This window comes from Macrobrachium nipponense, chromosome 13, assembly GCF_015104395.2.
Source record: "Macrobrachium nipponense isolate FS-2020 chromosome 13, ASM1510439v2, whole genome shotgun sequence".
In the NCBI taxonomy this organism is placed as follows: domain Eukaryota; kingdom Metazoa; phylum Arthropoda; class Malacostraca; order Decapoda; family Palaemonidae; genus Macrobrachium; species Macrobrachium nipponense.
Genome location: NC_087206.1, coordinates 36,396,972 through 36,423,160, shown reverse-complemented (window position 1 = coordinate 36,423,160; position 26,189 = coordinate 36,396,972). Strand labels below are relative to the sequence as shown.

The 26,189-nt window shown below is 36.5% G+C and overlaps 1 protein-coding gene across 1 annotated transcript; it reads right to left on the bottom strand.

Annotated features, from left to right (window-relative positions):
• Positions 1-1,689: 1,689 nt before the first annotated feature.
• Positions 1,690-13,538, bottom strand: LOC135225297 (uncharacterized). The gene is made up of 4 exons (XM_064264626.1): positions 13,408-13,538; positions 9,395-9,501; positions 2,361-2,542; positions 1,690-1,830 (listed from the first exon to the last, which is right to left on the bottom strand). Exons 1-4 carry the CDS (start codon positions 13,536-13,538, stop codon positions 1,690-1,692), a joined length of 561 nt encoding a protein of 186 aa, XP_064120696.1.
• Positions 13,539-26,189: the final 12,651 nt, after the last annotated feature.

Below are 26,189 nucleotides of genomic sequence, written 5' to 3'. Positions count from 1 at the left end.
CAACGCTTAAGAAGATTAAAGGAAGATTATCAGTGGGGGTGACCTAAATTGGCTTACCTGTGGATGGACCTCTTGGTATAACTACCACCTTTTCTGTAAACTTTTCCCATTCATCTACCTGAAGAGAGAGACAGCAGTCTCTGAAATATAGTATTTTTCTCTCTATATTTTGGTGTTTTTATGGGCTCCTTTTATTAGATGGAATTCTGTTGTAACCGAACATTTTTACCAGTCATATATATATATATATATATATTTTTATATTAAATTTATATTTATATAATATATAGTATATATATATATATCTATATATATATATATATATATATATATATATATATAGATTATAATAAATAGATAATGTTTATATATATATTATATATATTACACATATATAAATATATATATATAATATATATATATATATATATATATATATATTATATATATTACATATAATGATGTATGTGTAAGTGACCTTGATCGAAATCAGTGCTCAGATGATTTCCATGAAACTGTTAGCAGCTCAGGGATTTTTTGTAGCTGACCAACCTGGTGCTGCCCTGGAAAATTGGATGACAACCGATTTCTCTCTCTCTCTCTCTCTCTCTCTCTCCTCGTCTCGTCTCTCTCTCTCTCCTCTACTCTCTCTCTCTTTAAAATAATTGCTTTAGTTACATTGCCCAATATTTTTGACATTTTAAATTTCACCCCTAATCACCCCCATGGGGGCTGAACCTGGACTTCAAGGGCATCGGGAGTGTCATTATTCAATTCGGCAACCTCGGAAACTGTGGATTAGGCACTGATATCTGTCATTTTCGGTTATTTTTACGTGTCGCCCACTTCCCAACCCTCTTTGGTGCCAGTGATATTACCCTCCCACAGCGTTCTTTTCCAGGTATTAAGTCATATGTTATACGGAAATGTGGAATGATAAATTCGTTTAGTTTATTTAGTCGCGAAGTCTACGGGCAGAACCAGACCCGTTTCAGGGAAGCCTTTCCCACCTCTACTTCCTTATCCCCATAATACTCATTTCCAGATACTAAGTCATGGTATGTATACCAAGTTTGGTTGAAATTGCTCAGTGCATACACACGAAAACTTACATACACACATACTTTTATATAATTATGTATCATATCATTATATATATACATTCATAATTATATATGTATATACGTATACATGTATATAATACATTATTTTAGAAAGGATGTATTACTCCAAACTGCAAATTCTTCTCATTTGTTCGCATCTTAATCAAAAGGAATTCTTGATGTTAATTTTCTCAAATTTAATACATAGCAGTAAGTCATTGTGAATCTGTTCTACGCTTCAGTTCCCTGTATTTGGTCATATTGGATCTACGAAACCAGCTCAAAGAGTTCCTAAGCTAGCAAACTTCTAATAGACAGTAACAAAGAACGCTTACCTGAATTTTCCGTTTTTCTGTATTTTTGACACACGTAAGGTGTATTGACCCAATTTCCCTATTTGGACGAGAATGACCTAGAAACGTTATTAGTGGAAGGAAAAGTATCACAGATGTACATGTTAAAGTAGTAAATATAAGACATATCAACACATGCACATGTGTCATTATTCGTCGCGAGAATCATGTGCACATAATGTTCTGTTTATTGTCACGTGAAAAATCAGTCGCTGAATTGCAACAACGATTCCTTAAAGAAGAGGGAAATCTGCCTCGACTCGACTCACCATAGATCCTTCTCTAATGACGCGGAGGATAATCTTGGCTACGTCTTCGTCCTCGGCAAAAACAATCCACCAGTTCGAAGGGTTCTCGAGGTTCTCCGCAGCTACCTGCATCGTTCATATGGATTAAAAATCGAAAATTATGTCCGTACATGGCAACTGCTGGAAACTGCATTAAAGTTAAGTATATCTAAGTTTAACCAGACCACTGAGCTGATTAACAGCTCTCCCAGGGCTGGCAAGAAGGATTAGATTTTTATTTACGTTGCTAGGAACCAATTGGTTACTTAGCAACGGGGCCTACAGTTTATTGTGGGATCCGAACCACATTATATCGAGAAATGAATTTCTAATCGCTAGAAATAAATTCCTTAGGTTCTGCGTTGGCGGCAGCGGGAGCGAACTCGGGCTACCAGATTGATAGACGAGTACGTAACACACCTATCCAATGAGGAACTAAAGAAACTGCATGAACCACGAGAGAGAAAAGGGAGTTGCACTACATAAATGATGAATTTGGTTATTATTGAAGCAGCAGTACCATTACTACATTTATACTCCTACTGCTAGTAATAATAACAAACCTTGTCAGTTGCTGACTTGTATCTGAGGGCATAATGCTTTGGCGTCGCACTCACCTTTTCGAACACCTTGGCAGCATTTCCCTTCGAGCACATGAGCAATAGGTGCCGCCTTCCCACTTGGGTGCCCTTCAGCGGAGCTTTCACGGCATCAACGAAGCCCTTCAAGTCAGGAGAGAACTCTGTCACTATGACCTTGGTCCCGCTACCGGAGTATGACTTCAAAAGGCTGTCCACACCTGGAAGATTTTTTTCTTGTTATAATACGATCTTACTGAGCTAGGCCTAAGAAACAGGAAATCCCATATTCACATAGGGATCTTCATGGCAAAGCATGGATATACCAAGTTTATTTACAGTCTCTGCAAGTCTCTTCCAAACCTTTACCTGTGACTACGTTTTCTGAACCAGAACCACTGTCCTTTCAGTGTTGGGCAAATCTGAAATTTATTGGGTGTACCGGCTCCTCTCGCTTCATCAGTATAATTGCGGCAATAATTTTGTCTTTTTATGGGCGCTTGCTGCTCAGTATTGATTTTAGACGCACATATATTGCTTCTGAAGTTGGTTTTGTTAATTCTGCAATCAATCCTTTGTTGTTTTTACGTTATCGCTTACGGTGATTTCGAAACCAACCCTGGTCCACAGAATTTTATATAGCGATGTTTGTGAGTTATATAAGAAGAATAATAACAATAAAAAACGGCTGATGTTGCTGCTGTCAATTTTGGTTCCAAGTCTGAAAGTCAGTTTACTGAAGCGTAATGCCATTGCAAGAACCTACGGAATGATAATAGAAAGGGTTTCAATGCATCGCCTAGGCCACTTTGAGAGTGGATATCATGAAACAGGAGATTATTTCTGTGGAAGACTAAATAAAGCTTTATGTTTTTGCTAGCCATAAGAACCCAGATTTACATGACTATTTAAGGCTGCTTACTACATACCAAAATGGCAGCATATCAAGAATGTGACCCTAAGACCTGGTTCATTTTCGTTGGGGATTACGATGCTCATAACACTGAATAGTAGGACTCAATGACTACCACGGATAATCATGGCGTTGTTGCTTTAGATTTCCCTTTATTTCTGCTTGTAAACTGTTAATAAATGAATCCACTCATCAGTCTGGCAACTGTCATGACGTTTTATTCACAGATGGTACAGGGATTGTATTTTTAGTAGTGGGTCGCCGGTTGTTCATCTGCTCATAGATTAAGGTTGATGTAAAGATGAATCATGTTGCTCCTGATATCAGCTCTTCAAGAAGGATTCTTTGAATCCTATGGCAATTACGATGGTTTTCATCATGCTTAGTTAGAGCAATATTTATAAAGGTCCAGTGTTTCAATGCTCATCGTAGTACTGTTATCAAGGAGAGAATTCCTACAATCCTCAAGTTTCTTCTTAAAGATAAGCCGTGGTTTAATGCTGCATACAAGCGTGCCTATCATGGAAATCAAGAAGCTTATAGTTCATGGAGGAGCAGTTGTTCATTACATTTCGTGGCGTCATTTCATCGAGCTTAGAAGTGAGGCTCACGTAGTCTGTGAGAGAGCTTATGGTGAGTGTGTGAATGAGATCTTGTTCTCCAGCGGTGATGATCGTTAGTGGTGGTCTTCCCTCAAGTCATGTCATCACTATTTGGAGTTGATTCATTGTAGGTTGATGGAGGTATGCTATCTCTCAGTCCTCTCTGATTCCACTCTGTCTCTAGCGGAGACTGGCTGCTATGAGATTCAGAGCCTTTGTCCCGGTGTTTTTCCGGAATAACTTTTTCTGTGCTTTTGACAAAGATATTACTTAGCCACAGTATACGTTCACTTTTTTTTATTGATTTTTAATTATGTATTTTCCAATGGAGAAATAGTGATAGAAATAAATTTCTCGGATTATTTATGGAAACCCTTTTCTTCAAGGATTCTAGCACTCGACCTCATGGTACAAATCCTTTATACTACTACTGCAACTACTATCACCACTACTACGGTGCTAGGGCAATTCGTCCCTGGTGAATTTGTCGTTGCCCAATTTGTCCCGCTCAATTCATCGTTGCTCAATTTGTCCCCAAGTCAATTCGTCATTGGGCAATTTGTCCCCAAGTTAAAAGACACTAGGTTGTTTAACTGTTTTATTTATTATTTTCCTGTCTTGGACAGTTGGAAACAAAAGGTTTTTACTTAGAGTTACTTCTAAAGAATACACCCATCCAACAACATGGCTACCTGCAAGATTTTAATTTCAGAGAAAGGAAAAAAACAAAGTAGTTGATGAAGAGAATTGTAGATATACTAAGAATAAGGAGAGTGCAGATAGACTGAAGATCTACTGGAGGTGTGAAAATCGTGCATGCAAGGCGAGACTTCATACTGATGAAAACTATATAGAGATTAAGAAAGTTGGTATCCACAATCACGCTTCAACAGCCGCAGAGGTAAATGCAAAGACTGTGGTCTCAAATATTAAAGCAAAGTCAATTTCATCTCGTGATGCACCTCGCTCAATAATTGCTGGTGAAGTTGAAAAGTTAAACAAATGTGTTTTATCACAAATTCCTCGGTTGGAACAACTCAGTAAGAACACATATAATAGACTTTTTGCCAAAATAAGTGAATTGATGCAGGACGAAGGCCAAGATTGCATACTTATGGATTTTGAAAAAGCAGCGCATAATGGATTTCTTGAATCGTTTCCTGCCTCAAATTTAGCGTGCTGCTTGTTTCATTTAGGGCAAAATGTGTAAAAGCATATAGTTCAAGAGGGAATGAAAAGCAGCAGATATCACCACGATGACAGTTTTAGCCTTAAAATGCGCTGTTTTGTTGCCCTTGCCTTCTTACCGGTAGATGATGTTGTCGATGGCTACGAGGAACTTGTAGATGATGATGATATTCCACAGTCGGTAGTTTCCTATTTTGAGAATAATTACATAGGACCCCTTTGAGGAAGAGGAGAAAGGAGGCGACGTCTTGAACCACCATATCCATTAACTATTTGGAATGTTTGGGATAGATGCATGTCTGGGATTGCTAGAACTACAAATAATTTAGAAGCCTACCACAGCGCACTAAAAGACACAGTGAATATGAGTCATCCAAATATTTGGAAGCTCATAGATGTTTTGAAATGTGAGGAAAGTTTTGCTAGTTCCAAACTGCAGAAATTTATCCAAGGAGATGAGCCAATGCAAAAGAAAAAAATATAGACATGAATTTGCGTATAAAAAATGTCATGGAGAGAAATGATCCCAACCAAAAAATTACCTTTCTGAAAACAATCGCACACAATCTTAAATTTTAGAAATTAAATGCTTAACCAATATTTTTAAGAATTTTATTGTAACTTGTCTACTATTTTCATTATATATTATTTTGTACTATAAATTTGACTGAAATTTTTTTGTATTTATATTGTAACTTCCCCTTTCCTAAAAAATATACAATATTAGAAGCAAAGTTTCTAAAAATTGCTTTCAAACTAAAATTGTCGTTAGACAATTCTTTTTTTAAGGAGAAAAGTTTTAAAAAAGTACTTTTGAAGTAAAATTGTCGTTAGGCAATTCTTTTTTTTAAGGAGCAAAGTTTTTAAAAGTACTTTTGAACTAAAATTGTCATTAGACAATTTTTTTTTGAAGAAGCAAAAAGGGTCCAATATGTAAGACAAAAAAAAAAGGAGCGTCGAGAATGCGAAAATAAATAATTGAACTCGACGATTTGCCCAACGACGAATTGACTTGGGGACAAATTGAGCAACGACGAATTGACCGGACACCACTACTACCACCACCACTACTACAAAGCGTAAACAGGGAGTATTGGTTGCATTTCATTGTTGCCAGAGGTTGAGACTTTTTCACGAATTTACCGGCGATGTCTACAAGAAGTCGGTGTTACTCTTATAATTACCAGAATTATGCAACTTTTGTAATACAGAATACAGTCAAATATTAGGTAGGGATGTAAGATACCCTGTGACAAAGTGTCATCTTGTCAGATACGTTGATAAAATTTTACTCCGGAAAAACACCGGTACACCGGCTGTGAATCTCACAGTAGGATCAAATGAAGTCAGCTGAACGTGTGGAGATATTAGCTAGGAAGTTAGGAAAGATAGTTAAAAATTCAAGAACTTTCACGCTGATTAAAAATTAAGTGCAAAACTAGACGCGCGACCAGAAACGGAGGGAAATATTGGATAAGATTGGGAAAGGTAAAAACTCGGGTACTCTGTAATTATAAAAGAAGACAATGGAAAAACTGCACACCAGCATATGTGGCATAATTACCTGAGGTTCAAGGTAGTAAATCAAAATAGTAATCACAACATCAGAAAAATTACAATTGAAAGTCGTGAAAATTGATTTCTCCGGAAATAGCTCTCTCTCTCCCTCTCTCTAATACTAAAGAGTTTGACACAATAATAGAAAAATTGGATGATACATTTAGAAATCACAAGGACTGGGCTATTCTCCTATCCGAAGACACTAACTTTCCTTTCGTCGACTGGAAAGAACGAATAGGAGATTGTGGTTGTAGTTATACATATAAAAAAGAGAGTAATAGTAGTGCAGAAGATAAGAGGCAATTCGAAAAGCAATACAACATTCAACAAATAAATCACCTGCCAACAAGAAAGGAAAATACTTTAGACCTAGTATTTGTGAACGAGGTGAATTATGTTAAAGAAATAATAGTTTATAATGCGAGTGTTTCAGACCATAATGTCATAGAATTAACAGTCCATTCCAAAGCAAGTGAAAACAGAGATAAGCAAGAAATGAAAAAGTGGGAAGGATATGGAAAATACAACTACAGTAAAAATATAAAATGGTCAGAAATAAATGAAGAATTAAACAAAGATTGGGATAACATTTTCGTAAGTGATGATATAAAAGTAAATACGGAGATATTATAGAAAATATTAGAGAAAATAGTGGATAAATATATACTGAAGAAGAAAAGTAAACATCAGTCATGCATGCCAAGAGACAGAAGGATCTTGTTCCAGAAAATCAGAAAGTGGAAAAAAGGTCTTGCAAAAGAAAAAATGCATGGAAAGTGATCGAACTAAAAAGTAAGATAGAAAATGTAGAACAAAAGATTATACAATCAAAAGAAAATGAAAAATGGGACTTGGAAGAAAAAACCCTAGTAAATATCAAGCTAAACCCCAAACTATTGTACTCGTATGCAAAAAAGATGAATAAAAGAAGAATAGAAATAGCCCCTCTAAGAATTGAAGGGAGATTAACGAATGAAAAAAGGAAATATGCAACATATTGGCAGAACGATATAAGAGAGAATTCACCCCTAGAATTGATAATGAAGATAATGATATAACAGTAAGGGATGAAAATAGTGAATATTTAGCAGACATAGATATTAATGAAGCTGATATTGTGCAGGCTATTAATGAAATTAAAAATGGAGCTGCAGCTGGGCTTGATGGTGTCCATGCTATTTTGTTAAAGAAAGTAGTTCATTCTATCGCAAAGCCACTTGCAATATTATTAAGATAAGGTGTAGATACAGGCAAGATTTATGATGAGCACAAATTAGCATATATTACTCCTACTTTCAAAAGTGGATTAAGACTAGAGGCAAGTAATTATAGGCCTGTGAGTCTAACATCACATATCATGAAAGTGTATGAAAGGGTAATGAAGAAAAATATTATGAAACATTTAATAAAAAATAATTTGTTTAATATAGGACAAAATGGTTTTATACCCGGAAAAAGTACACAAACCCAAATGTTAGTCCACCGTGAGAACATATAGAAAATATATGAAAAGTGGAAATGAAACAGATGTGGTTTATCTAGACTTTGCAAAAGCTTTTGACAAGGTAGATCATAATATACTAGCGAAGAAAAATAGAAAACATAATATAGTGGATAAAGTAGGAAGATGGTTAAAAGAATTTTTACACAACAGAAAACAGATAGTTATTGCAAACGATGAGAAATCGGATGGAGCCAAGGTAATATCCGGTGTGCCACAAGGTACGGTGTTAGCTGCATTACTGTTTGTTATTATGATTGCAGACATAGACAGTAATGTTAAGGACTCGGTAGTGAGTAGTTTCGCCTATGACACAAGAATAAGTAGAGAAATTACTTGTGATAAAGATAGGAATGCGCTACAAAGAGACCTTAACAGAGTATATGATTGGGCAGAGGTAAATAGGATGGTATTTAACTCTGATAAATTTGAATCACTAAAGTATGGAGACAGAAGGAAAGCTATATGCATATAAGGGACCTAATAATGAGACAATCAACACAAATAAGGAAGCAGTTTAAGACCTTGGTGTGATGTTGAATAGGAACATGTTATGCAATGATCAAATAGCAATTCTATTGGCAAAATGTAAAGCAAAAATAGGAATGTTGTTACGGCACTTCAAAACAAGAAAAGCCGAACATATGATTATGCTTTATAAAACATATGTTCATAGTCCACTTGAATATTGCAATATGATATGGTACCCACACTATCAAAAGGATATTGCACAAATAGAGAGTGTACAAAGGTCCTTTACAGCTAGAATAGAAGAAGTTAAGGATCTTGACTATTGGGAAAGACTACAATCCTTAAAATTATATAGTCTAGAAAGGAGAAGAGAACGTTACATGATAATTCAGGCAGAAGAAATTTCTAAAAAACATCATGGAGCTAAAAATATCAGAAAGAGCAAGCAGAGGTAGATTAATAGTGCCCAAAACAATACCAGGAAAAATAAGGAAAGCACACAGGACATTAATCCACTACGCACCAGCATTGACAATGCAGCGTCTATTTAATGCGTTGCCAGCTCATCTGAGGAATATATCAGGAGTGAGCATAGATGTGTTTAAGAATAAGCTCAACAATATCTAAGCTGCATCCCAGACCATCCAAGATTGGAAGATGCAAAATATACCGGAAGATGCACTAGCAACTCTCTGGTAGACATTAGAGGTGCCTCACACTGAGGGACCTGGGGCAACCCGAACAAGATGTAAGGTCTGTAAGGTCTCTCTCTCTCTTACTGGATCACAAATTTCCAGGAAATTAATTTCTAAGAAAAATAAACGAGTAATTTCCAAACCTTTGTAGTTGTCATCGTAGAGAAGATACAACTGATGCGCTGGCGACTTTGAAATGAGGAAATTGAGGAACCGTGTCATCGTGTTGAACTTCACTGTTTCCGCTTTGCTGTCAGAAAAGATATGAAACTTATTGAGAGCTACAACTGCGTGATTTAGAATAAAAGAAAGAAGTTTACAGGGCTTTCAAAATCTTGCAATAGCCTAAGGTTGCCATCTCACATACACACACACAAACACATACAGAATTATATATATATATATATATATATATATAATATATATATATATATATATATATATATATATATATATATTATATATATCATATATATATATATATACATATATATATATATATACTATATATATATATAATAATATATATATATTATATATATATATATATATATACATATATACATGTATATATATATATATATATATATATATATATATATATATATATATATATATATATATATATACAGGCAGTCCCCCTTATGACAGGTTTGGCTTACAACGTTCTGAGGTTGCAACGCTTTTCAATTATATATATCAGACATTATTTCCAAGTTTACGACACATGTTCCAGGGTTACGACGCTTACAACGCTGATCTGGCAGAAGAAATATGACTCCTAAAATGCAAAATAATCAATATTTGAAGGTTTTTTTTAATGAAAAATGCAATAAGAATGCAGTTTACATAGTTTTTAATGCATCCAAAGCATTAAAAGTAAGGTCTTCTTAGGATTTTTGACGATGTTCCGGCTTACGACAATTTTCAACTTACAATGTGTCTCAAGAACGGAACCCTCGTCATAACCCAGGGACTGCCTGTATATATGTACAGTGGTACCTCGAGATACGAAAGGCTCAACTTACGAAAAACTCGAGATACGAAAGCCAATACGAAAAATTTAACGGCTCTACATACGAAAAGTTTTCAAGATACGAAAGGTTTCTGAAAGTCCGAGATTCGCCCGGATAACAATTTTGAAAATCGCGCCGCGCACCGCCATCTTAGTATACTAGTAGACTCACCACCATCCTCTTGCTCTCCCATTGGTTCCTGATGCTAGTCGCGGCCATGAAATCCTTCTTTCCTATTGGCCAGCGTCCCTCCCATCATGCATCTACTATGTACACGTGGTGGCGTGGCTCGGCCACTTGGTACCAGCATTGTTATAGTACGCATGCGGTATTCATTTTCGGGATCGTCAGTGTGTACGTAATACTAATATTTAAAAAAAAAAAGTGACCAAGATCTCTCACATGGGATAAGTGATCAAGGTCTCTCTCATGGGATAACTGGAAACTTTGCAAGGTTGGTAGAATCTCCACTCCCTGCTGAACAGAGGGTGTAGACCAATCATTTACAACATGCATACCAGTATGTAGTGTATGTATAATCAAGGCACTTCAGTTTATGTTGAAGGTCAGCAGCCGAACATTCAGTACCCAAATCAGTTGCAGAGAGAGCATTTGGTTGAACAGGGTTTTGATGGACACCAGGGCCAACAGAGTCATGAGGTGCAAAAAAAGAAAGTTGAAATTCTGTAAAAAAAAAAAAAAAAAAAAAAAAAAAAAACTACGTAAAGTAAAAAAAGTATAAAAAAGTTAAGAATAAAAAAAAGAAGAAAAAACGGCAGAAATTAAAGCAGCTTTTCATAAAGTGCAATCATTTGTAGAAGACACCCCCCAAAAAGGCTCACACAGGAACATTGTGAAAAAGTACATAGGCAGAGCAATCTTCCTTGGATAGTTACGTTGTAGTACGTACGTTATATTTTTTTAAAGTGACGACATACATATTACATAAAAAAAAAATAACGGCAGAAATTAAAGTCTCTTTTCATAAAGTGCAATCATTTGTAGAAGACATCCCCCGAAAAAGCTCACACAGGAACACTGTGAAAAAGTACGTAGGCAGAAGCAATCTTCCTTGAATAGTTATGTATGTACGTAGCCTCACTCGGAAGGTAAGCTTCCACATTGTACGTGACAGTAATAATATTTCTTGTACACTAATATACACTTTATTTACAGGTTTTGCATTTTTAATCTTAATTTAGGTATTGAATGGTCCAAATTGTTGTAGTATTTCATTGTTTACAGGTCAATTTAGCTATTATGAAATTTAATGGGGTGTTTTTGAAGGGCTTGGAACAGATTAGCCATTTTTGTACATGTAAAATGTGTCCAAGATACGAAAACCTCATGATACGAAGGGCGCCTCGGAACGGATTAATTTCGTATCTCGAGGTACTACTGTATATAAAATTCTGTATGATATATATATATATATTTATATATATTAGGTGACCAATCCAGTACTGCCTAGAAAAGCTGAATAACAACCTCTCTCTCTCTCTCTCTCTCTCTCTCTCTCTCTCTCTCTCTCTCTCTCTCTCTCTCTCTCTCTCTCTTTCCTGTTAAGATAGATGCTCTAGTTACATTACCCAGCATTTGTTTACATTTTATTTTTCACTCTTTCTCACCCACCCCCTCCCCATTTCTATCAGTGATGAACTGGACTTGAAGGGCTTTGGGAGTGCCACTATTCATCTCAGCAACCTCGAAAACTATGGATTGGATAATATGTCATTTAGGTTATTTTTACATGTCGCCCCTTTCCCACCCTGACCCCCTTTAGTGCCAGTAATGTCTTACCCCTAAACTATTCTTTTCCAGATAGTAAGTCATATGTATACTGAAATGAGGTAGGATCAACCAGTAGAGTTTATTTAGTTACTAAGTCTACAGGCAGACCCAGCCCCGTTTCAAGGAAGCCTTTACCACACCCACCCACTTCGGTGCCCCTACCCCCACAGAAATCTTTTCCATATAGTAAGTCATATGTATAGTACTAAGTTTGATTTAAATTGCTTAATGCATTTGAGTTATGCTGGAACACACACATACATGCATACATCCTATAGTTTTCATCCACACAAAGTTCACTAATCCAGAAATATATAAGAACAATAACTATATTTAGACGCACCATTATGTACTCATTCGTCTCATTGATTCCATTGCAACTTTGTCCCCTACGGATTCTTACCCTATGGCTGATGTTGTAAGGAATACTTGTACTCAGGGTACAAATAAGCAGGTTTTGTAATAGATTGAGTCAGCCTTGTGATGGCATGGTCTATTGCTCCTTGAGAATCCTTGAATTTTTAGTAGCAGGCTCTGACCTATTTCAGTATGGCCTGTGGGTCACATAGTAGCTACAGGCAATCTAGTACCCACATGACTGAGACTGCATGGTGGCAACACAAGTGAAGTATGGGCATGTGATTTTGAATGCTCTCTGTGAGAAGCAGCCTAACCTAGTGGCTAAACCTAGGTTCAGCTAAAAAGCTGGGAAGCTTACAGTGGCCAAGGTACAAGTGAGTTCAGAGACTGCTAAAAGCTGACAAGTCACCAGTGTCAGGAAGACTCGTAAATAAACAGGATGCTCATAAACAGCTGACTTTGAGTGGGCTCTGCCACTTTGACCTCTTTTAATATGGCGTGCAGGCCACATAATAGGTACAGATGATCTGTTGCCCATGTGGTTGAGAGCATATGGTGGGTACATGAGCAAAGTGGGCACAGGGTTTTGAGGGTGCTTTGTGAGAGGCTGCTAAACGTGGCATGGCAGTGAAGCAGGAAAGCTTACACTGCATCTTGCACTTACTCAGTCCAGTTATCATGTGACTCTCAGACATCTAGAGTATGCAGTCTCCAGGAGGTTGGCTGTGCCATTATGAACATCAGAATGACTATATCTGACTCTCACTTATGCTGATTGATTCTTCTGTTTTACTGTAACCCATTGCTGTTCACATTGCTTCCAAAGTTCTGATGTAAGTTTATTAACATTGCTACTGGGAAAGGTATGGCTTACTGGGAAAGGAACGGCTTATGTGTTAGATCTAATTGAACACAAAATTGAACTGTTCTTTTTTCTCTTCCATTGAAGCTGCACAAAATATGCTGGAAATTGGTGATTGTAATCTTACCTTTGGTTGAAGGAAAATGAACTGGAATTCTGCTCCTCTGGAAGCTTCAGCATTTGGGATTCTTTTCTCCCATCTACCAAAAAGGCAAAAGCCATCCCCATCAACAAGCCTGAGTAAATGAGAACAGACATTTGTTAATTTGATGTGTAAGAATGATTTGTTAAGGAAATACAATACCAAATGAAGTCAGAGTTTCACGCTGACTTAACTGAAATATATAAGAAAAATTTTTTTTTTATATATAAACTATCAGTTTTTATATCAGTAACTTACCAAGTAATTATATTGCTATTAGTTCCTACTTCCATGGCAGCTTAAGTTTTTTAAAAATCTGCGGTAGTGCTCCATTGTTTTGGTGTAGGTAACTGACCCCACCCACTTTCAGGGAAGACTCAGGAGCTCAATCGTACCTGCTGCTTTTCTTTTGGTTTGGTTTCACCAGTTTGTTGCAGGTATTCACCGACTTTTGGTGAAATACTCAATTCATTTGGGCAGCGCTGATCAAATTAGCTTCTTTGATTTTGACTTTCCTGATAATGACTAACTTTGTCAGACTCTAGTTCGCATGGTATTAGGTATTGCAACAAAGGCTGCAAGACTGGGTTGAAATCTGCCAAATATGAGACTGATACAGTTTGTAGTTCTTGCAGAGGACGGATTTGCTCTCTGGACCTTCATTTCGACGAGTGTAGAGACTGGGATCTGGGGAGGAGGGAAATTTTGAACTGTCATTTAATGAGACTGCCAAGAAACAGAGAGAGAGAAAGGCAGCTGCTAAAGCTGAGGTTAGGATTTCTCATTTTCCTGGAGCACCTGCACTTTTGATTCCTGTGATTGCTTTTTCCCTCTGTCCCAAGCCCGCTTACTCTACCATCAGCTCCGTTACCTGGCTCCCAAACTTCCGAGCCCAATGTCATTGCCAGGCTCAAAGTAAGGGTAGATGAGAAGTTTAGTTGCTTAGTGAATACTGTAACCCAGCTTGGGGCTTCAGTTACAATCTTGATGGATCAAATTAGTGTGTATAATAATGGGGCAAGTGTTGTGTCAGTGGAAGAGGCAACTACTCGTCCCACCGACGCTCTTAGACAAAGTTCCTCTTAGACAAAGTTCCTCTAACCCTCTAACCCTCGGAGGAAGCAAAGTCAGTGACGCTGAAGCATGCTTTATACGAGAAATTCCATTTATGAAAGCTTTGATTCATATACTCAGGAAAATGCAAATTACTTTAAAAATTTAGCATTTGAAAAAATGTTGAAACTATCAGTTGACAGTGACTCATCTTCTTTCCCACCGTTATCCCTACATTAAGGGGTCTGTTGCCTGGTGAGCCTTCTCCACTGCCTTTGATCAAAGGCATCATCCTCCGCCAAACCTCTTCTCTCCATATCTTCCTTCACTCTATCTTGCCATCTAATTCTCTGTCTCACTCACAATCTTCTTCCTCTTAACAAGTTCCTCCTAAGCCCTCTTCACTCTCTCCTCATCATCCTTCCTCAACACATGCCTACACCATCTCAGTCCTGACTCTCTTATCATTTCTGTAATCTTTACTAAGCCTGCCCTTCTTCTTATTTCATCATTTTCCAATCTCTCAAGCAGTGATATTTCCATTATCCACCTCAGCACTCGCATCTCTGTTCTCTTAAGCTTTGCTTCCTCTTTTCTTCTTAGAGCCCATGTTTCTGCTCCATAATTAACACTGGTCTTCTTATTGTGCTATAGATCTTGATTATTAGATTGATTGATCTTGATTATTGATTGATTGGCATTTTCTTCTCACATACTACTCCCACTACCTCTCTCCACTGCCCTCATGCAGCTTTTATCCTACTGTCAGCTTCAGCCTCCACATTCACCTTCAAGCCAACCCTCTCTAAAGACTCCTGCCCCTCTCCGACCCTTAATTCTCTGTAGGTCCTCCTCATTTTTGGCAGTAACCACCAGATCATCAGCGCACAACTACTCACACAGCTCTTCATTCCTGATTTCTTCACTTAACAAATCCATGACAAGCACAAACAAAAGTGGGCTTAATGCTGATCTCTGGTGTAATCCAGTATTAGTTGACAGTGACTTTCAGTAGACAGTAGACATTGAATTTAAATAACAACCATTCTTATTTCCATGAGGATAATTCCTTGTATGTTGCAGGATATATATATCAATAAGTACTTATTCATGACAAAACTTTTAAACTTATTCATGACAAAACTTTTTTTTTCAGTCGACTATGACTGTCATCAGACAGTGCATACTAAATAAATATGTATAGAAAAGATTTATAAATATGTACTGGGAGAAATGATAGAAGGGCAAATGCATACCTGCTCTCCAGCAGATCTAAAATGACATTTAACACATTTAAAAGAATTTATTTTGAAAAGTTAATAGTATTCCTTTGGGTCTTTTTATTTTCATACCAAAAGCAATACAGTATGCACCAGCCATATATGATATCTATGGTGGTGGCCATATTCCATTAAGAGGTGCCACTGTCTATGATCTAAAATGAAAGCTGGCGATGTTCACTGTCATTGTTTATAAGTTTTTTGGTGAAGCTTGAATTCTACAACAGTACTTCACTAGTGATCAGGAATGAAGTGCTCTTAGTCGAAATGCATTGGTTTTTTATTTTTCTGAAAAGAAAACTACTGTACCGGCTTTGTCTGTTCGCGCTTATTTCTCTCTGTGCTTTTTCTGTCCCCCCTTAAAAACTACTGAGGCTAGAGGGCTGGAAATTGTTATGTTGATCTTCTATACTCCAATCATCAAACATACCAAATTGCAGCCCTCTAGCCTCAGTAGTTTTTATTTTATTTAAGGTTAAAATTAACCATAATCGTGCATCTGGCAATGATATAGGCCAGGCAGCCATCGGACAGTGATTAAAGATTCATGGACCGCAGCTCACTCAGCATTATACTGATACCACCGAAAGATATATCTATTTTCGATGGCCTTGATTATACGATGAGCATAAAACTTGATAGCGCCGAAGAAACTTTGCTGCATTTTTTACTTGTTAATGTTGATTTTGGTTTTCTGAGTAAGAGTACACTGATGCAGGTTGGTGTGAAAGTATAATTTTATAAAAGTAATTTACCAAGTAATTACATTGATTGCTATTAGTTGCTATTTCCGTGGCAGCTGAAGATTTAGATTTTACGGTAGCGCCTATGTTTGGTGTAGGACAGTAACTAAATATGCTCGCTTTCGGGGTAGAAAGGCACAACACAACTCAAAGAACAATTCGTTCCAGCCGCTAATCGAGTAAACATTGACTGGGTAGCTCTTGTGTAGTTGAATTTCACCAGCTGGTGAAACTCAGTCGCTTTCAGCTTGTGTGCAAAATCGTGCATTTTCAGTTTCATATGTAACCTTCTTCCGAATTTCACCAGATATATAATATATAGCCCACTACAGTTGGTTTACTTAAGGTAGATTCTTGGGTGAGCCCTATGCCTACGAGACATTTGTTTGGCGGCCGCTGATTGGCTGGGAGCTGCCTTCCTCCCGGTACCAGCCAATCAGCGGCCGCCAAACAACGTCTCGTAAGCATGGGGCTCACCCATGAATCTACCTAAAGTGAACCAGCTATAATCGGTATAATATACATTAATATACACCATTGCGTACACCATTTATTCATCTACGAAGATAAGAATTATTTTTCGTCAAAATGCATTTTCTATTTCTAAGCTTAAAAACGGGGGGGGGGGGGGGGGGGGGGGGGGGGGGGGGGGGGGGGGGCGGGTGACGGCCGGGTCAGGTCGGGCCATAGCAAATGAGACTATTTCTAATATAAGAATTCGCTGTGGTCATAATGACTATCACCTTATTCACAATAAATAGTTGTTTCAGGTGCGGAAAACTGTTTGATTTATCTCGTATATCGAACGTGAAAGTGGGGCACTTGTGGAACTAAATAGTTTCATTGGGAACATTTTGAAAACCGTGCATTATCACCTTCACAAATTGGGTAAAATATACATTATTATACACCATTATACAGATAATTTATAGAGACAATGTAATATATTAGTAGTGCAGCGAAGCTTTGTTTAGAAAAAGGCTATCAAAAAAGCTGAAAGACGAAATTCGAAAAAAAATGCATTTTCAGTATTTTAACATAACCTTTGTCGAATCATAGGTGCCATATATACTATGGCAGAGTCCACCTAGCTTTGCAGCTAAGCCCTTCCCACTGCACGCCAGTGATTGGCTACCTCTCGAAGGGGGAATGACGTCACACAAGTTAACTGTCCAAATGATTACCAGTACGGATTTGACTCCAAATGATTACCAGTATGGATTTATTTGAGTTCCTGGAGTTGTGAAGTATGCAATTGAGATTTCCGATTAAAGATACTTTAAATTATATATCATTATGAAGATCTAGGATCATTGTCAGTGCATCTCTCTCTCTCTCTCTCTCTCTCTCTCTCTCTCTCTCTCTCTCTTCCTTTTTTTTTTAATTGTACGCAGCCTAAATACATATGCATCTTGCTTTTTTTTTCTTTTAATTGGTGTTGGCCTATATTAGCAATCCGACATAAACCACATTGATCGAAATGAAGCATAGACTTATGCAGCTAATTCGGAAGTTACGTCATTAACTCATCATAATCCTGCATGCCAAATGTTAATATCATTGAGAGATTAGGCCTTAACCTCAATTACTTATATTTTGAGGTAATGACAGGATAGGTCTACTCGTGAATTTCTTATATGTTGTGATAATGACGGCATAAGCCTACACGTCAATTTCGTATATTTTGAGGCAATGACTGGGCATAGACCTGCACATCAATTTCTTATAATTTGGGGCAATGACAGGGCATAGACCTACAAGTCAAATTCTTATAATGTGAGGCAATGACAGGGCATAGGCCTACTCATCAATTTCTTATATCTTGAAGCAATGAAAGGGCGTAGGCCTACACATCAAATTCTTATATTTTGGGACAATGACAGGGCATGGGCCTACACGTCAGTTTCTTATTACAAATAGTTTTCTACCAGTATCTGTTGGAAATAGAGTTACTTTGAATTAATACTGTAGTTCCTGGAGTTGTGAAGTATGCAATTGAGATCTCCGATTAAAGATATTTTAAGTTATATATCATTATGAAGATCTAGGATCATTTTGTCAGTGCATCTCTCGCGCTTTTCCTTTTTTTTTTTAATTGTACGCAGCTTAAATACACATGCATCTTGCTTTTTTCTTTTCTTTTAATTGGTGTTGGCCTACATTAACGATCCGACATAAACCACATTGATTGAAATGAAGCATAGACTTATCCAGCTAGTTCGGAAGTAAGGGCATTAACTCATCATAATCCTGCATGTCAAATGTTAATATCGTTGAGAGATTAGGCTTACACCTCAATTACTTATATTTTGAGGCAATAACAGGATAGATCTACTCGGGAATTTCTTATATGTTGTGATAATGACGGCATAAGCCTACACGTCAATTTCGTTTATTTTGAGGCAATGACTGGGCATAGACCTGCACATCAAATTCTCATAATTTGTGGCAATGACAGGCATAGACCCACGAGTCAAATTCTTATAGTGTGAGGCAATGACAGGGCATGAGCTTACTCATCAATTTCTTATATTTTGAGGCAATGACAGGGCATAGGCCTACTAATCAATTTCTTATATCTTGAAGCAATGACAGGGCGTAGGCCTACACGTCAAATTCTTATATTTTGAAGCAATGTCAGGGCATAAGCCCACACATCAAATTCTTATATTTTGGGACAATGACAGGGCATGGGCCTACACGTCAATTTCTGGTTGCAAATAGTTTTCTACCAGTATCTGTGGAAATAGAGTAACTTTGAATTAATATAGTAGTTTCACTCCACGATATGTAATGTATATGCATAAAGTGAAATGTACACTTATAAGCAAGAGCATATAGTACACTTACATGCGTGAATGGCCAAATCTTAGGACTGTCTCAGTCTTACACACAACTATCAAACTGCTTTCAATGAACTATATTGAAAATATTATTAATTACTAAAGGAATAACAAATTATATTACTGTGACGAGTAAATATAAGGCTGCTGTAGCATTTCTATGAAAGAAGGCTATGGTAGGAAGGCATCATAAGATACTTAACAAATTAGGAAAATATAGTTGCGTGAGATAATCCAAAGTGACTGTTACTATGGGCTGCCGAAGTGTGGAAATGACGTCACTAATACGGCTTATCTTGTCCACATTGTGATTAGGTGTGGAGTGTGGAATCCACACGTAAAAATTTCCACGCTTTATACTTAAAAAGCGTATGCTAGTTAAAATCTAATAATAAATTATGAAAATTGTTTACTATTCAATTTTATAAGTCTCACACACAAATATCCATAAAAATAAATAATTAATTTTATCCTTCTTAATTTAATTTAATTTAATTTTTTACTTAAATAGCGTATGCTAGTTAAAATCTAATAATAAATTTTGAAAATTGTTTACTATTCAATTTTATAAGTCTCACACACAAATATCCATAAAAATAAATAATTAATTTTATCCTTTTTAATTTGTGGATGCGTTTGGATGTTTATCAGATGCATAACGCTGACCGTTGATTTATGTGCAAACCAAGACCTAGAATATAAGCTAGATCTTGACCGTACGAACTGGCTGGCTCCAGTGCCAACCAACCTCAGTTACCTATCAAAATTATTTTCAATATGGTTCTCAACAAAATCTACATTTATTCTTTTTCATAATACTAGAGAATATTCTAAATTTGCTAGTTTTGATGGTATATTTTCTTGAAAATTTTGTGAAATGTATGGATACATTTATACTGCCATTTGGTAGCAAATTATTTTTTAGCGACGCACTTTACAGATTTACATTGCAATTTTAATTGCAATTTTTGCATGTGGAAATGATTAATGTGCATGTATAATCAGTTTGGTTATTCTACAACTACGGTGACATAAACTTTTGAAAAAAACGGGCTTTAATGATTTCATAACTGTAATTCGTATAACGTAAGACCTTAGCAAAAATCATAGGCCTAGTTTATCAGTATAGATGATAACGCTCATGATTTCGTTGTCAGTTGATATTGCCATAAATTAATGACTATGAGTATGACAAATAAGACATCATTTGCAGCTTCAATTCTTCATGAAAGTCATTGTAATTATGTAATTGCAATGATACAATACAGCGATAATTATTTGTTAAAGTTCACTTGCGAGCATATAACCAACAGTGTTAGTTGGCCTAACATATAGGTCTAGTCATTATATTTATGGCAATAATGCCGGATTGAACATCATAAATTTATCGTTATATTTCATTATGATGATGTGATTAAGATGCCTTATATATATAAACTTGTTGTAAAACACCCATGTTACTTTTTTCATCGACAAATTAAATAAGTTTCATTGCAGTTTTTCATCATCATATTAAAAGAGAACCGACTGTTGTTGAGAAGTTTTGCTTCTTTTACCCTCTCATAAAAAAACAATAAAAATCTAACTAAATGTTTAAACAATATGAGCTAAAAACGGAAAGGGTCATTGTCTATCCTTATTTATCAGTTAAAAAAAAAGCTACTGGTTGGGAATTCATACTGCTAAGTTTTGAGCACTTAATAGATCATGCTAAACAACTTTTACATTCCTCAGAGTTCGATAAAGTCGAATATATTGCATAACTGGCAACTGTCTGAGACCGAGTGTGGTGTGGATTTCCTTAGAGTGGAAATCTGGCAGCCGCAGCCCTGATCCAAACCAGTCTGCGCGTAGCCCATGAATCTCTCTCTCTCTCTCTCTCTCTCTCTCTCTCTCTCTCTCTCTGTTGTTAGGAGAATATTCTAGCACAGACTACATTCATAAAGATATCGATTAATTTTAATTGAATGACTAAAATTCAGTTAACAAGAGTATATGCAGATAATTCTTTACGCCCGTATTTTATGAGTAGGTCTATGCTTATTCTGCAATGTTAGGATTACATACACTGTGTCCTTTTGTTAAACAAAGGTATATTCTGGTGATGGATAAATCAGTCACTGCTTGTCATCCCTCCGAATGTGTAAACGATCCCAATGAAATCGATTTTAAGACTATTGAAATTTAGTAAAATCTCCTGATCTCAATATGAAATACCAATCTGTATATGTAGCTCTGAGAAAGGTTTTGTGTTTAAATTAAGAATGATGACCGCACAATGTCAGACGGCAATTATCATTATTCAGCGAATTCAAGTGCACCGATTCGAACGCTGACATTCCCAGAAACACCTTATTCAGGTGAACCTCATTTACGAAACACGAGATTGCAGAAACATGGAACACTTCTGACTTCATATGTAACTGGCTTTTTTTTTTTTTTTTTTTTTTTTTTTTACCATTTTTAAGATGATGTGCAGTGCATTATGATTTTACTTCAAGGCATAATATTAAGTTTCCTTTTGATAAACAGCACAACGTATTTTAGTTCGGTAAAGCAACCATTGCAAAGTAAATCAAGATGAAAAGAACCATAGTTTAACCAACTTTTCGAAACTATTTCCAACCAACCAGCTTCAAGGAATGGTCGTGACGTAATCAGTTGGAGGGGCTTAGCTGCAAAGCTAGCTGGACTCTGCTATAATACCACAAAGTATACATCAATATATAGTATCATTAGAAAGGTATTTACTTTACTTTCGTATATAATAATGTTTTCGATAAAGTGCATTGTTTAAGACTATAATGCGAAAATGTAAAAAAAAAAAAATACTGCAATTAGAGGGGGCTTTGCACCCCTAAAAATTTGCTATGAGCCCCTACCCTAATATATATATATATATATATATATATATATATATATATATATATATATATATATATATATATATATATGTGTGTGTGTGTGTGTGTGTGTGTAATATATGATATATATATATATATATATATATATATATATATATATATATTATAGTATATATATATATATATATATATATATATATATATATCTATATACACATATTTGCTATGAGCCCTACCCTATTTTTTTTTAAGCACTAGGGGCCTATCAGAACACATTGGTGAAGGAATTATTTGGTTACAAATTTTTTCTTGGTTTGCCCCTTGGATTCCATTTCTGCTAACTTCCCAACTCATTTTCCTGCAAACATCAGGCCTGGGTTAGCTTGTGGCATTGAGACGTTCGCCCCACCAGCCTCGGCACTAAATTTAGAACGAAAAAAATGACGTAGCCGAAGTTAATAAACCTTTGAAAATGTTACTGTATAATAAATATATGTAATTTTCAATTAGTGTACAAATGTAGTTATCAAGTTAATTCCTATGAATATTTTCTGTTCCCATTGTTTCACTAACTTTTATCCCTGCCGGCAGTTACGCTCTTAACAGTTTCCTGGATCTATTATAGAATACCTTGCAACAGTTTCCCGTTTGTATATTTATAATCGTTGTTCTCATAAACTTGCCGAGCTGCTTGCGCACTTCATTATCCAACAATAAGTAGTCGAAAAGTAACATCCTCAAACAACTTTTGTGCAAACAAGTTTCGCAAAGAACTTCTTAGCTGCATTCTAGCATCTTTTTCAAACCATGCCCAGGTAACATCACTACTACTTTAAAACTGTTAACGAAGTAAATCAATAAATAAACCGCAGATTCAGAAATGTGCGCACAAGCCAGATTTCCTACTATAATCCAAATTAACTAACGAAACAGAGAAAAAATAAACAAATAAATAATAATAGACAACCAGATTAATTAGCAACGATAGCTACACTTGAAGAATCGCTTGACAAACTTATTTCCAAATCTGATTTTTTCAGACCCAGAGATTATTAAGATTAAATTCAAGCAATATTTTCTCGAGCGTTGTTGTCCGCAGAAGCTATATGATACTAGCTGGTCTGTTTTTCTAATAAAGCGGTAAGAAACGTTTACGTAAGGAAATAATATTGTAACTTCAGAAATAAACTAACCTAAAAAAAGGCGGGGTGTTATGCAAATACGAAATTTGGATATGCAATATCATATATATTTGTTAAAATCTTTTACTTACCTGAAATTTCCATTTTAATAGAAGTAGGCGTCTAGGGAACACGGCAAAGAAGCTCGAGGCCTCTTCCTGAGGTGTTGGCTGGAAACCGTCTGAGTGTTCGTTCGAAGTCTCTCGAACTCAGTCTATCGTCACTGCTTCATAATGTCGTTATGGATCGATGTTACACGTGGTAATTATCATCAATGACATACTCCTCTCGCATTCCTGTTATAACTAACCTGAGTTTGTCTAACCAGCTTTCTTCTTACAGGTAAAGTAACCGACTGTCGGTGTAATGAAGATAATTTGTTGATTTTGCTGTTACCCGTAGGGGGGTAGTAGTGCCGTCAGTACACCTCATGCGGTACACTAGGCATTACTTAAGGTTCTTTGCAGCATCCCTTCGGCCCCTAGCTGCAACCTCTTTCATTTCTTGTACTGTACCTCCGTTCATAATCTCTTTCTTCCATCTCACTTTCCACCTTCTCCTAACAATTGACTCATACTGTAACTGCGAGGCTTTCCTCCTGTTTCACCTTTCAAGCCTTTTTGCTGTCAATTTCAGTTTCATCGCTGAATGACCTCATAGTTCCAGCGCTTGGACTTTGATCTAAATTCTACATTCTGTTCTGTTCTGTAGTGAAAGGTATTAATTACCGGCAGGCATGATCCTAATTTATTGGATTCTGGGACCTGCTGGGTACCTAGCTTAGATTTTCCATGTTCAGTCAAGAAGAAAGTAATGGAAGCATTGAATTCTGTTCAGTTTGGAAATTCTCAAGACCCATGTAAAGGTAAAATTGCAATGGTCTCCATGCTGTTAGGTCAAATTACAACAATAATGGGTGGGAGAGCAGCCAAGTTTCCCCTTTGGAAAGCTCATTATTATTATTATTATTATTATTATTATTATTATTATTATTATTGTTATTATTATTATTATTATTATTATTATTATTATTATTATTATTATTATGAACCAAACCAATGCACTGAGGTAAGTAACATTCCTAACGAGCAAACAGCTGTTCAGAAAAGTTTGTTTTTAATACTAGAAAATGAATTTGATCGTATTTAATGAAAAAATCGTCATCATCTCCAATACCACGTGACGCAAATGGCATTTGTGAAATCCCACCATTCATGTTTTTTTGTTTTTTTTGTGCTTTACCTTTCCCAAATCTCCACCAGTCTCCAGCTTCCCTTCTTGTAGTTTTTATTCAAGTAGATCTAATCTTCCAACTCTTATGGTGCCCACAAGAGCCTAGCTGACGTAGTCACTTATTCTTCTCCCTGAGACTGTGCTAAGGACACGCCAGAGGCTTCTCCTTCTCCCTTTCATCATCGTCATCTCATCCACTGGTTGCTGTTTATGTTCGAGATTCTCTCTCTCGACCCATTCCATCGAAAAGGACGACGCTTTGCTGGCCAGACCTCAAAAGACAAGTCATGTTCGATCATTCTGTCAGCATCGCTAGTCCTGTCGCCAAGTAGAGAACAGTCGCTAAATATGAATGTTTTTATGATTTTGTTGAAACAATTTTAGGATATATTTTCAAAGACTAAAGTATCCAACAATTTTGGTATATATCTTTCAAAGGCTTTAAAGTATCACTTTAAAATCTTTTACTGAATTATTGTTTTTGATTAAGCTGGTTTTATGCCCGCACAGGCTCTTGCTCATAGAGCAGCCCAAGTAAAATTTAGGATATGAACATAAAATTTTTTATCATGGTCTATGCATATGCCAGCGAAAATATTGTGTTGGAAATGAAAGGTTAACAGGCAAAGTTACAAACTCCTTTGAGCCTAAGGCAGCCTTCAGTAGGAGAGAAAGGACGATAGTCGAGTCCTGGCGAGTCGGAGGCAGTAATGAAAAATGAAATATTTATCGTCGGAGAAAAATCAATTACCTCAATTGTGGTAGTCCGTCTAATGTGGTTCGTAATTCCTTTTATGGTATCACTTTGCACGTCATTGTCATACCATCTGACTTCATCTGTTATTCTAAAATCTGTTTTCACAAATCGACAAAATCTTCTAGATATAGTTCAGTGAATGACAACAGTCCAAGGTGAACACAGAGAGGATTTTAGTTTGATATAGTAGGCATTGTCGATTGAAAATTTGGCGCGCAGCTTTCAGCACTCTAGGAATGGAACACGCGAGCATACATTAATTAAGCGTCCTTGAACCGTCAACACTGAATTTACATCAAGAGTCGCTGATTAATGACCATAACATTGTGCTATCGATAAAAGAGAGAGAGAGAAAAAAGTAGCATTCTAGAGGGTACAACAGAATTGTAATTTCTTTTTCTTCTTTTTTTACTACCTGCAGTCATGAATTAAGTTGAATCGTTTTAGTATCGGTAATGTTATTCGTTATCCATTTTTCCGTATAAGTATTAGCGTTTGTATCAAGGAAAGCGCTGTGTAGTGTAGACAATATTCTCCGCCGTTATGGTATTGTAACTGTTGTTAAAAATTCATAGATATATATATATATATGTGTGTGTGTGTGTGTGTGAGAGAGAGAGAGAGAGAGAGACTCCGACACTAACGTTTCCATGTCATGGTGGTGAGTAGGTGGTTGAGATTGAGCCGATTTTTTGTCCACACGGGCCCTTGCTCAGGTGGGGTAAGTAGAGCATTCATGAGATTAAGGGGCCTGATTTGGGCCTCTGAACTCGACACAACCAACTGAGACTTCCGGCCGCGAGGACGTCGGCT